The sequence below is a fragment of the Planococcus citri genome, chromosome 3, assembly GCF_950023065.1.
Source record: "Planococcus citri chromosome 3, ihPlaCitr1.1, whole genome shotgun sequence".
In the NCBI taxonomy this organism is placed as follows: domain Eukaryota; kingdom Metazoa; phylum Arthropoda; class Insecta; order Hemiptera; family Pseudococcidae; genus Planococcus; species Planococcus citri.
The window spans coordinates 32,934,353-32,946,666 of NC_088679.1; the positions used below are offsets into that span (position 1 = coordinate 32,934,353).

Consider the following 12,314-nt stretch of genomic DNA (forward strand, 5'->3'; position numbering starts at 1 on the left):
AATCGGTCGAAGACAGACAGCCGACTTTGGGAAGCTGGCATACGGGTCAATGACTACAAGAGGCCTCACAGACGACAGACGACCTTAAATGGCTAGACAGCGAAATTTCAATTTGGTTTTTAGAGTTTGCATGTCCTCCAGATTACAAAATTTCAATTTTATTTTTGAACCTTGCATAGCTTCCAAATTACAAAATTTCAATTTGTACTCTGGAGTTTACACGGCCTAAAACTATGAAAAATCAAATCATTTTTTTGGAGTTTGTAATAGAAAACGTCTTGAGAGAAGTAAGAGTGATTTTTTATGGTCTTTTTTCAAAATTTGGACCCACCTCCACACGAGGATTCAACCTTTCAAAAAAAAAAAAAAATGTAACATCGTTCCTGAAGTTCAAAAAATTTGAAAAAATTCAGGTGCATTTCCCTCTTGTAAGTGCTTTACTTTCGTGCTATATTTCAAGGCATTGGGGGACACTTTCTCCTCTCAAGTGCGGATGCAAAACTCTTTCTATGCTCAAAAACTATCATTCAGTAGAGTAGGTATTAAACCATAAATTAAATAAAAATTAGGATCCAAAGCTCAAAACACTTGATGATGGTTTTGAATTATTCATATTAAAAGCTTTCATCAAATTTCTCAATTTTTTAATAGGTACCTAACTAAGTAGAAAAGTTTCATGATTCAAGTTCTAAAGGAGTTACAAGTATATGTATAGGTAGTTGGTTTTACTAGAATTTTAAAGTGCCGAATTTTTTCAGGGATCTTCTTACAGTACCAATGATCTTCAAACTGTAAAATTTAAAACCCACGAAGAGTTCTACCTTAAGTATAGAAAATCCGTAATAGTCCAAAAGCAAGATTCACCGATAGGTTCCGGAGATCAGAAACAGAATTACATAATATAGGTAGATTAAATTTTAAATTGCTCGGTACCACTTTTAGATTAAATTTCAATATCATTTCAAAGAGTTAGATATTTTATTATTATTCATACTAAAATTGGTGAGCATTCCAAAATGTGAAATTCTGCCCCTAAAACTTAGCATTTGTGTGTATTATTATTTTCATGAATGCGTTGAAAACTGTCCAATGCCAAATGAAATAAAAATTGACTTTCACAAAAAACGCGGCGATTGAATAAGCTTTTTTGCCTTCAGAAAAAAATCACGCTATTCGAACATAACTTTAGGTAGGTAGGCTGTTTTGTTTTTACATAAAAAGTGCGAAATATTTTAAAATAATTTGACAAAGCATTTTGATAGATATTCATGTTTTTTTATTCAGTAATTTCACTACGTAGGTACTACCTATTTACCTATCATTCTATCGTAGTCACAATTTTTTCAAAAACACATTAACAGTTCTATTTTTTTTGAAATTTAAACTTGAACAACCTTGTGATGTTTTTTTTAGATGATTTTCCACTCACTATACTGAGTTATCAAACATGTACGAAACCTTTATTTGAACAATTTATATTTTTTTCATGTGTTTCATACCGTCAGTATTCTAAAACGATGTACGGTTTGGATCATAAATTATCAATGATGATTCGATATAGGCACACAGTTCGAATGTAGGTAGGTAAAGGTATGTGAATTCAGCATATAAATATAACCACGTTCGAGGTTTCATTTTAGTATATGATTCGATGTTCAAAAAAACCATAACAACGTAGGTACGTACTTATTTTTGTACGTCATGATTCCAAAATTTTTAGTTATACCTAGATAGGTGTAACATTGATGTTATACGAGTATGTAATTTGAAAAAGCCGATTACGGAGATGAATGCGGTGACCTCAATAATAGAAGAAATACTACCTACCAAGAGTAAGTTTGAAGATACAGAAAAACGTTATCTACACCAATATTTTTATTGATTCAAATCCTCATGTCATGTGTCATTGAAGATTCATGAAATTATTTTCGATCTTATTTATGTACGACTCCAATGCATAACACATTTTTGAGAAGATTCTAGATATAGGTACCTACATAATCAGAGTTTATTCGAACATAAGTATATTTACTTACTTCTTGTATTTTCATTCCAGTGTTGTGTGTACCCATCTATGCAAAGAATACATGCCTTTTTATTCATATGAACTGAAATTCGTAATTTTATTTTATTATTGTTTTCACAGGGGTAAATGGTAGAAAATGCAAGGATGCGATTTTTTACCAATCTATTGCTATAAATTAACCGCATTTCCTATTTGTACTTGAGCTTGTGTTATTCAAGTTCTCATTTTTTCAAAGGTGTACTTGACGTTTACTCATAAAACTCTTCATTTCGAATTGACGCACAGACTGACGGAGATTGAATAGGTACCTATTTTATACTTAAGTAAAAAAATTGAGGTAAAACTAATAATATAAATGTCTTCATGTACCTAACATTAAAATTTTTTGAATTTATAAAACAACATAATTGAGCATTTAAAAATTTCCAAATCGTCCGCCAACTTCGATTGTAGGTACCTACTATACCTAATGGTTTTCGCGAATCTACGACCAATAACATAATATTCACAATACGACGATATTTTGAATTCCAAATAAAAGGGTCCTTTCAAATTTCCCATGATGGTTCGCCTATTCCCATAGGGCCGTAAGTAGCTATCTTTGGATTTTGTCGTACGCGCCTTTGTAATGCTACGGTATTTTCTTTTTCTTTGAGCAATTCCGTCAGCAGATAAATTTGACAGTTTTTTTCTTTGATAATATCGTTGAGTTCCTTTTCGAAAACATTTCTCAATCTTTTTTTCACGAAATCTTTCAAAGCCTGCGCATATTATTCAACAAAAGTAATATAGGCTTTGTAATGCTAATTATATGTACCTAATAATAATTTAGCCTACATCCTATGACCGATATTTGGACTTACCCAAGATTCTAAATGATTCAAAGGAGGCGAACCATTCGTAGTTTTTGTAGAAGTAGAAGGTTGAAATTGTTGAATTATTTTATCCTTTTCTACAATTTGTTCGTTCAAAGATCGAATTTCTTCGTTTTTATTCTTCATAATCAAGCTGAACTCTTTCAAAAATGAATCTTGCAACATTTTAGATATGAACGGATGCAATTCCTAAAGGAGAAAATGAAGTGAAACGCATTAAACTAGGCACCTGTACCTAAAAATAATTGCTAATGAGTCTAATAAAGGGTTTTGAAAAATCAACTTACGATATGATAGTCAGTGGCATCTTGATTAGTAAGAATATTCGTGTCATTTTTGCCTTTTTCTGCAAATGAAATTGTACAACAGCATTAATCAATAGGTAATCATATTCAACTTTATTTGTTTTTTTTTAATTAAAAATATTGAGTAGAAAACATTTACCAAAAGTTGCATTAGATGAAATATTGTGATCACTCGTGTTATTTTCACTCTTGACTGTAAATCAGATTGCATTACAGTATAGGTAAGACGACAGTCTATTAATGGTAATCAATGAAAAAAAATGTAAATTAAGTACAAAAAATTTACCTACCAAAAACAACATTCGTTGAAATGCAAATACTGTAAGCTAAAACAATACAATTTGATAATTTCATTATAGTGATTTTATAAATCGTAGAAACTGCGAAAATAAAAATAAAATACTGTTTAAAATGTCGTAGTTATTCGATATAGGTAAGTTAGATCGTATTTTGCCAAATACTTGATTAGAAATGTTCAGAATGTAAACTTACTTTTTAATCTCGTAAAGGCGCGTATAGATTATTATCATCATAGATTATCGTAAAAATCATTGCTCTATGATTTGTTTTCAAATAAAAATTAATCTTCAAAAACTTTACAAATGATTTTTTCAATTTATCGAATCGTTTGTTAATGAATATATCACAGTCAATTTGCAGTATTTTACGAGAAAGGAAATTATAGGAGATAGTACATACGTGTATAAAATGAAGCATTTGTTAAAATCATAATTAGATATCAAATCGAAAAGGAAAATTAAAAAATGTATTTTAAACGGAATTTTTAAATCATTCGTCAAATTTAAAACAGTACAGATAATTATCCCTACATCCAACAATCAGATAAGAATCGTGAACCACAGGAGATGAAAATATAGGTCCAAAAGTATCAAAGCTAATTATACAGTTTCCGTTTTCTGCTTCAATTACATGGACACTACCAGTAATACATGTTACTGCCAGATATCGATACTGCCAAGGACTAGTTTCAGGTTGGGAATTTTCAAAGGCGAAAGGAGTAGAATAAATATTCGCTTCTAGTTCTTTTTTCCACGTCAAACTCAAAGATTCGTCGAATATTTCAAAACAGTAAACATTTTTATCGTAGCATCCGAAAGTGATTTTACAATTAGACGAATAATCCACGATGGCAATAGATGAAAATACATTTCCGTTGATACGATGCTCCCATATCTGAAAGAAAATATTGAAATTTAAATCAAAACAGTCCTGCTTGTGGGTCATAAAGAAGATAAGAAAGTGGGACGAACTTTGTAACCAGTGTTTAATTTGATTAGACGCATAACTCCGGTAACATCGATGACAATAAATTCTTCTTCGGTGGGTAATTTCAAAGGATTAGAAAAAAATGGCTTCCCATAAGATGCGCTGTGTTTAATGGTTCCAGTGTGGTTTAAAGCTGCGACCGTTCCGCCTAATGTAGCAATAATAATATATTCGTCAGTTACGATTGGAGTAGCGTATATGGAAGACTTATCTATATCTTGTTTCCACATCAGGGAACCAGTCTGCAAAGAATAAAGAATAAAATATAATGATTGGCGAATGAGAAATATTTGTATGCATTTTGTCATAACATAGTTTCTTACCTCGGATGATAAGCAGTAAAAATTATGATCGTATGAGCCAAAATATACTCGATTTTTGAATAAAATAGGAGTACTTTTGATTATGTCGTTTGTTTCGTATGACCATTGGATAGAATTCTTCTTTATATCGATGCAGTATAATTTTTTATCGTAGCAACCTGAAAGTTGGAAATCAAAATTACTCATAAAATTCATGTTTACAGATCGGTATGTTTATATCATAAATATTTTTTAGTGGCAATTATTTTGATTACTGAGGGATAATTTTGGATCATAGTAATACATTTTTGGGATAACTTATTTTAAACTTTCATACCGATGAATAGAAACTTTCCGCAATCAGAAATTGAAGCAGATGATTCAATTCTATCTGGTAAACGTATTTTCAAATTAGAATTTCCCGATGGCACATCTATCATCGCCAGCTGACCAGAATGAGAACCACAAATTACAAAAACGTCACTGAAAATAATGACAAAATATTAAATATGAGTATGACTGTTTCTATCACTAAAATTAAACTATTTTTTAAAAACATACTTTTCAAAAACTACTAAAGTAGGAGACGCGTCAACACATTTTTCCAAATCATATTTCCAGCTGAGTTTTAAATCGGTAAGTGAACGAATTATATTCTCAGGATAGGGGAGATTTTCTGGAAAATTTTTACCTTTTATTCGAACGAATTCAGAGTTATTAGACGTTTTCAGTTTTTTCATTGATGATGACTCTTCCAGGGGATCGACACGTTTGGTTGCAACTTGATGAGTTCCGGTAAAAGTATTTTTCACTTGCGCGTACGATCGGTTCTCGATGAGCTTGAGACAGTCGAGATAACTTTTATTTGATAATAAAAAGGCAATAAAATCTTCCGGAACTGGACACAAGCTCGCTAATGTGGTTGTAAATTGTAAAGCAAGAACGGAATTTCCACCAGAGTCGAGAAATCCTCGATCGTGATCAATAACTGTGCCTTTGGTGGTGAATTTTTTCCATAAGCTTTCAAATCCACTGGAGAAATTTTTTATTTTCGTTTTCATAGCGGAATATAATTCATGACAAGATTTTTCGCAAATCTTACCTGAAAATTGAACAATTTGATTAAAATTATTATTTTTTTCTTCATGAAATATATTTTCAGTAATTTTCAATTCTTACCATGATTGTTTATGGGGATTTTGGCTACATAAATATTAGTAGGTATCATAACAGATGATAATTTAGCTCGAAGAAATGTTTCCAATTCATTCAAGTCATAATTTTCACTTCTCAACTCGACAAATGCAACGATTTTGTTTTCCTCTTGGATGAAAATGCAACAGCAACGTTCGATATCGTTCTTTCTTGAAATCACAGCCTCAATTTCTGAAAGATCCACAATATGTCCATACAGTTTAACTCTACGATCTTTCCTTCCGATATAATAATATTCTTCATTCATGATCTGAAAAGTAGATATTTTGAATAACAACTGTGATCATATGTTTGCATGAAATCGCTGTGATTCACCTACCTTGACTAAATCTCCAGTAGGTCTGAAAAGTATTTCTTGGGTAAGCACATCGAAATCATCGTTAACCACACATTTTCTACGTCTACTACCTGAAATTGAAAAGTTAAAAATGAGATAAAATTTTGAAACTGGTTTTTAATACATAATATATTTACTTTTTTTACTCTCTCACCAATGAACAGTTCACCGACAGAATTGGAATTTTCACCTCCTTCAGATCTGAGCTGAAAAATCGTATCAGATAACACAGTTCCCAAAGGCACAGGTCTGCTCAAATCTTCGACCAAGTGAATCGAAGCCCAACAAGATACTTCAGTGATGCCATAAATATTGAATATTTTCAAGTTTCGCAAACAAGGCCACATTTGATAATTCAAACTAGGGAACTGTTCACCACCTAATATTAAAATTCTTAAATTGTTTCGCTCCATGTTTTTAGGAAAACATTTCATAAAAAGCGAAGGAGTAGTGTACCAAATTGAAACACGAGTGAAAATATCCGATAAAAAAGTCGAATCGAATCGATGTTCACGAGAAGGTAACAAAATAGAAGCACCGGTATAAAAAGCTAGAAAAATATCGACAATACAAGGATCAAATGTTAAAGGAGTGGTTGAGTATATTACATCTTCAGGTACTGTTTCATAAATGTTTCTGTAACATAAAAACAAAACTTAAGTAATTTCAAAATGAGCTACGACTGGTACCTTATTAAATTGAACGTACTTTAAATCTTGAATATTAGGAACAATGGAATCATGTGGAACTTTGATGATTTTCGGTTCACCAGTAGATCCAGATGACATCACAGCAAATGCAAATTTACATTCTGTATTTGAAAGTTCATTATCACAAGTAGATTTATAAATACAATAATCCTTTTCTAAAATCTTGAACGTTTCTACGAATTTGAACGAAGTATACGAGTTTGATTTCTCCATTAAGTGTTTTTCGCCAATAATCCATTTAATGTTCAAACGATTTATTACTTCCGGTAGCTTTGAAGATGATATATCAAGAAACACAAATGCATTCTCTGTATCCATGATTCTGAAAAATTACACACCATTCAAATTATAGCACGGTTATAATGGAGTATACAATGGACAGCATCAGTGATTTCCTTACCCTATTAAAAGAGCGATCATCTCGATAGATAGTCCCCTTCCAGTAATACCGATGAACTGATTCTTTTGCTGCGGAATTCCACATTTTTTCAGCAATTCAAGAATTTCTACGATAAGAGTTTTCGTCTGACCATAACTGATGGAGATTTGCGAACGTTCAGAAACACTAAGAATGCATTGTTTGTCTCCAAACTGTTCGCAAGTATCGTGGAAAAACTTATTCAAGGTGTGATTATTCATTACCGTAACTTAAAATGAGTGAATTGTTTCGAAAATAATAATTCGAATGGCATTACATTCCACATTTCTGATACTCTGATAAAAGAAAGAATTGAGTGATAAGAAACACGTTTGTTGTTGTTTAGCACGGTGAAGTCAGGTCAATGATCCCGTCGCGTCATACTGTCTACATTTTTCTCATTTTCTGAAATGCGTCTAAAAAGTAAAATGCGCTTATTTATCGAATATTTTCCTTTTCCATTATGAAAAATCTTTTACATCGGGACCGGCGAAAACGTTCAAGATTTGAAATCAAGTTAGAAAGAAAGATTAGAGAGTGCCAGACTGCCCAGAGTGGTTAAAAAAGTCGGCAGGTTTTCAGCATTCTCTCTTCAAAAAATGTTCATTAGTTTTTTTTTAATTCAATCATTGAAATAAATAATTCAAAACTCTTGCAAAATTGTAATATACTGGATTAAAATTTAAAATTCTACAAAAAAAAAAGAAGTAAAATGAAAAAAGAAAAAAGTTAGGTAATAGTAAATTGTACAATTAAATACAACAATTTCAAGAATATAAACACTTAACTAAAAATGTCCTTTATAAACCTACTTAACAAAAATAATTATCAATAATTATAAATACCTATAACATGAAAAAACATAAAAGTATTACGTTAACCAAAAATATAAACATAATAGACAAAAATATCACTTATTTTAAATTCAGTCTTTGTAAAATTCGATTAAAACTATACATAACTAAATTTACTAAAAACTAATAAAAATGAAAGAAAAAAACAAGTATTTACATAGGAAAAATAAATAAAAGGTAATACATTCAAATAAGGCAACTTCTCAGCTTTTAAAAAGCGTTCAAAGGAAATGCAAATTAAAAAATATTTTAAGGCCACTTCAATACGAATGCAGGCACATCTTTACAATTAAAAAAGAAAAAAATATTATAGAAATTAAACTAATCCGAAACACATTGAAAATTATCAATTTTTTTTCAAAAAAGAAAAGAAACAGCACCGTTAATAAACGAAAGTATTCTTCAACCCTACTCAATGTGAGATTCGGCTGTAAAAGTTGATGATGAAAAATTATCATCTAAAATAGGTGAAAGATTTAATAAATAAATAAAAATGTCGATGCGAAAATAAATTCCATGAGATCTTTGTTTCATTAATACCATTAAAAAAATTCATTGTTAAGTGTTTCGTAATTTCTATCAAAATATTTTTTTACAAAAATGAGATCTATGATTATCTATTACTTTTCACCTACAAGAATTTTAGCCAACAGCTACTTCTTGAAATAAAAAACTACTAAAAATAAAGGTCAACTCAAAAAAGCTCAGCTTTTCAGAGAAAAAGTCTAATTTTTTTTCGAAGATTAGATTGCTTTTAGTAATTAAAAAAATACTAATTTAAATGTTGCTTTAAAAGAACACACTAACGTAGAAATGAATTCTAAGTCTGCTTTGGTTGAAAGGGAGTAGCACAAGGGAAAAATGCGTTTAAAATATAAATGTAATTGAAAAATTTACATTTTGTCATATTTATAGGGAGCTTAGAATCATTTTTCTTGAGGCTATCATATTCGTACTGAAAAATGCTAACAATGTGTTAAATTTAAATGGCTCATAGCATTTTGTACGATTTATACGGATCCTTGAGAGCATTGAATTCTGCAAAAGAAAAAGAACATTAAAAATATAACCAAGACGTATGAAATTTCATATAAAAATTGATATACCTTTTATATTTTGCATTGTGATATAAGGCACGAGATCACTTTTATAAAGAATATTCACATCAAGGTTCCTATCTTTCAAAGCGGATCGTAATCCATTCAACCCTTTTATTGGAACAGCCCACGTATGAAAATCTCCGACGTGTTTCAATTTTTGGCACTCCAAGATGAATTTTAAAACTGTTTTCTGCTTGAACTGTGAATAAAATAATTACACTTACAAATCGTAATTAGAAAAAAATATTTGATTGAAAATTATTTGAAACTTACAGTTCGAGATTCAGAACTATTCAGTATGAAATATTTTAACGAATTCAAAGATTGTGGTTTTCTTTCTATCAAATCTTTCAACCAACCATTATCAAATACTACAGTGTAATTAGTAAAGAATTCTCTGTGATAATTTAGTTCGACCTGAAACAATCGAACAACTTGTAGTAAATAAGAAACGATAGGCGCAGTTGTATTACTTATCGATTACAATGCTTACCTCAAAATGCTCCAAATTTGGTGTATGATCAAATATCCATTCCACTACATCGATTTCGGTGGTTTTAATATTGGCTTTGATCAAACGCAGAGCCTGAATACTTTTCGCAGCACTGTCCATTTTAACTGCGCAATTAATTTCGATTAAATTTGGGCATGATTCTAATATTTTAGGAAGATCAATATATCCCGCCTGTAACGAAAAAAATAATGAATTAAAATTAAAAATTGCCACACATTGAGTACTCAGGCCTAAAATTTTTATCAATTTCTTTACCTGATCTTTTAACGTAATTGTTCTCAGTTGTTTTCCGCTCGACGCGAGGAAATTAAAAAATACATCTTCGTAATGATTAAAATCAAAATCGATGATTATCTCGCTTAATTTAGAGAATCTTGTAACCAACTGTAAATGCATGCATCTGGTATAAATCGAAGATAAATTAGGCAACACAGCTGATAAATGCTGAAGTTTAGAATCCGTTAAATGCGTATCCCACAATTCGGTTAGATTTAATTTTAGTTTCTCTTGAGCTAATCGAGACAAATATACAATATTATCGCCGACACTCCTGTAATGAAGAGAATAGTTTCGTTAATAATCGGAAAAAAAATGTGTATAGACACGCTAATTTTCATATTTACCTAAAATAAATAAAACCTCCCAAGGTTTTTAAATTTCTAATGAAAATTAATAGCATTAATACAGCGATATCCGAAGTATTCGTATCCTGTATTCTGATATCGCATAATGTAAAACAACACTGGTTTAGAGTCTCCGGTTTCATCGACATCATATTCAGCAAGAGTTGAGGTGTATGTGTATCTCCTTCAACGATATCCGGAATACAATCTGGATCCTATAAAAAGACACAATATGAATCTTACATATTTTTCTTCACTTGAGAAGGCTAATGAATATTATGAGTCTAGGCTTACCTTAAGACATAAATATTTACATCCGTTATCGTTAACGGACCACGAATTAGTGACGTTGAGTTTTGTCAAATGCATACAATTTTGTCCTAATAATTTGAGTATTTCGTTATCGCAGCATGTTTCTAAGACTAATACGGTCAAATTTTTCGCTAATCCTTTTACTAATAAAGAATAAAATAATTTATTCGCTTTCGAAATGATTTCTTCTTCTTTGTTTTTTGGACGATCGTGTCCAACCTACAAACATACCAACATTTGAAAACACGTTGCAAAATCAGAATACCTACAGAATATACTCTAAATAAATACCTTGATATATAAAGATTTCAATCCTGTACATTCTCTATTTCTTAGATGATGTATTAGAGTTGAATAATGATCAGCTAACAGATAACCGGTTCCAGAAACTGGACACAGATACCCAACACTGGAGTCAATTAATAAGTTGATTAACTGAAGTAGAACGTGGATACGATTTCTGAAAAGAATAAGAATAAGGTATCAACCGAATCATTTAAAAATATTGAATCGCCGATGAAATAATTACTTGTCTTTGAGCACAGCTAATTTTAAAATATGTTCTCTAATTCCTCCATGAAGATTTGTGACAAAGTGTTTTCTCATACGTTCGAGTGTTTTTGAATCCACGCCATTTGAAACCACTTCGTAGAGACTTTCGAAGATACAATTTAAACATTGGAAATACAACGAGTGAACTTGTTTCACGTGAGGCATCTTTCAATCAATACAAAACGCTTTGAATTTATCAGTTTGAGAAGATAATCTGTAACGCAGAAAAAAGTTGAAGGTGTTTGCATTATATGTACGAAAATAGAAGAAAATTATATGTATTAGTAAGAAACATGCCGCATGCAAACAAAGGTCTAGTATTTCTTTGTGCGGAAGAAAAACAGGTCATTAAAACATAACTTTAATGATTAGATGAACCACAATGAACGGAGTAAAATGTAATTTTAGACTTACTTCATGTATGAGTAGTTATCGAGGTTAGTTTAAAATTGAATAATTAATCAACTATACGAGTTCCATTGCACAGGAAAGGGTTAATTTGAACTGAAAATAAGTAATACAGGCAATGGCAATAATCAAAACTTGTAAATAATCTTCACCAGCTGATCACAAGTTTTGCCACCTGGAAGAAAAGTTGAAATGAAAAACAAAACAGAATCGAATCAACTACGTTATCACTGAATGCCTCCGCCTCTATTTTTGATTCACGAATGATGATTGAGGAAAGACTTGTTTTCATGGTGAGGTGCATTATTTTAACGTACTTTCAATTTTCACTCTGCTGAGAAAAAAAAGCTGAGGATTTTTGATTTTGATTTTCAACGTCATTCAAGACGTTGACGTATCGTTAAATGCATTGAAATGAAATCTTAAGCATTTTTTGCAAATAATTCCCTGATCTCAGCTCAGCCATCTTCGGCCTC

At 30.9% G+C, this 12,314-nt stretch overlaps 3 protein-coding genes across 3 annotated transcripts; all 3 read right to left on the minus strand.

The window, feature by feature from the left end:
• Positions 1-2,092: 2,092 nt before the first annotated feature.
• Positions 2,093-3,693, minus strand: LOC135839620 (uncharacterized). Its single transcript, XM_065355723.1, has 5 exons — positions 3,497-3,693; positions 3,346-3,399; positions 3,189-3,247; positions 2,890-3,090; positions 2,093-2,787 (listed from the first exon to the last, which is right to left on the minus strand). Exons 1-5 carry the CDS (start codon positions 3,558-3,560, stop codon positions 2,575-2,577), a joined length of 591 nt encoding a protein of 196 aa, XP_065211795.1. The 5' UTR covers positions 3,561-3,693; the 3' UTR covers positions 2,093-2,574.
• A 257-nt stretch (positions 3,694-3,950) lies between these two features.
• Aasdh (Aminoadipate-semialdehyde dehydrogenase) lies at positions 3,951-7,830 on the minus strand. Its single transcript, XM_065355722.1, has 10 exons — positions 7,458-7,830; positions 7,056-7,379; positions 6,502-6,983; positions 6,330-6,418; positions 5,975-6,260; positions 5,357-5,897; positions 5,133-5,278; positions 4,817-4,974; positions 4,478-4,735; positions 3,951-4,400 (listed from the first exon to the last, which is right to left on the minus strand). Exons 1-10 carry the CDS (start codon positions 7,694-7,696, stop codon positions 3,996-3,998), a joined length of 2,928 nt encoding a protein of 975 aa, XP_065211794.1. The 5' UTR covers positions 7,697-7,830; the 3' UTR covers positions 3,951-3,995.
• Positions 7,831-8,124: 294 nt separating this feature from the next.
• On the minus strand, positions 8,125-12,038 carry LOC135838347 (uncharacterized). The gene is made up of 10 exons (XM_065353931.1): positions 11,845-12,038; positions 11,408-11,644; positions 11,170-11,338; positions 10,861-11,097; positions 10,567-10,781; positions 10,199-10,493; positions 9,923-10,114; positions 9,703-9,846; positions 9,436-9,628; positions 8,125-9,367 (listed from the first exon to the last, which is right to left on the minus strand). The coding sequence occupies exons 2-10, from the start codon at positions 11,593-11,595 to the stop codon at positions 9,321-9,323; spliced, it is 1,680 nt and encodes a 559-aa protein (XP_065210003.1). The 5' UTR covers positions 11,596-11,644; positions 11,845-12,038; the 3' UTR covers positions 8,125-9,320.
• Between the last annotated feature and the right edge of the window lie 276 nt (positions 12,039-12,314).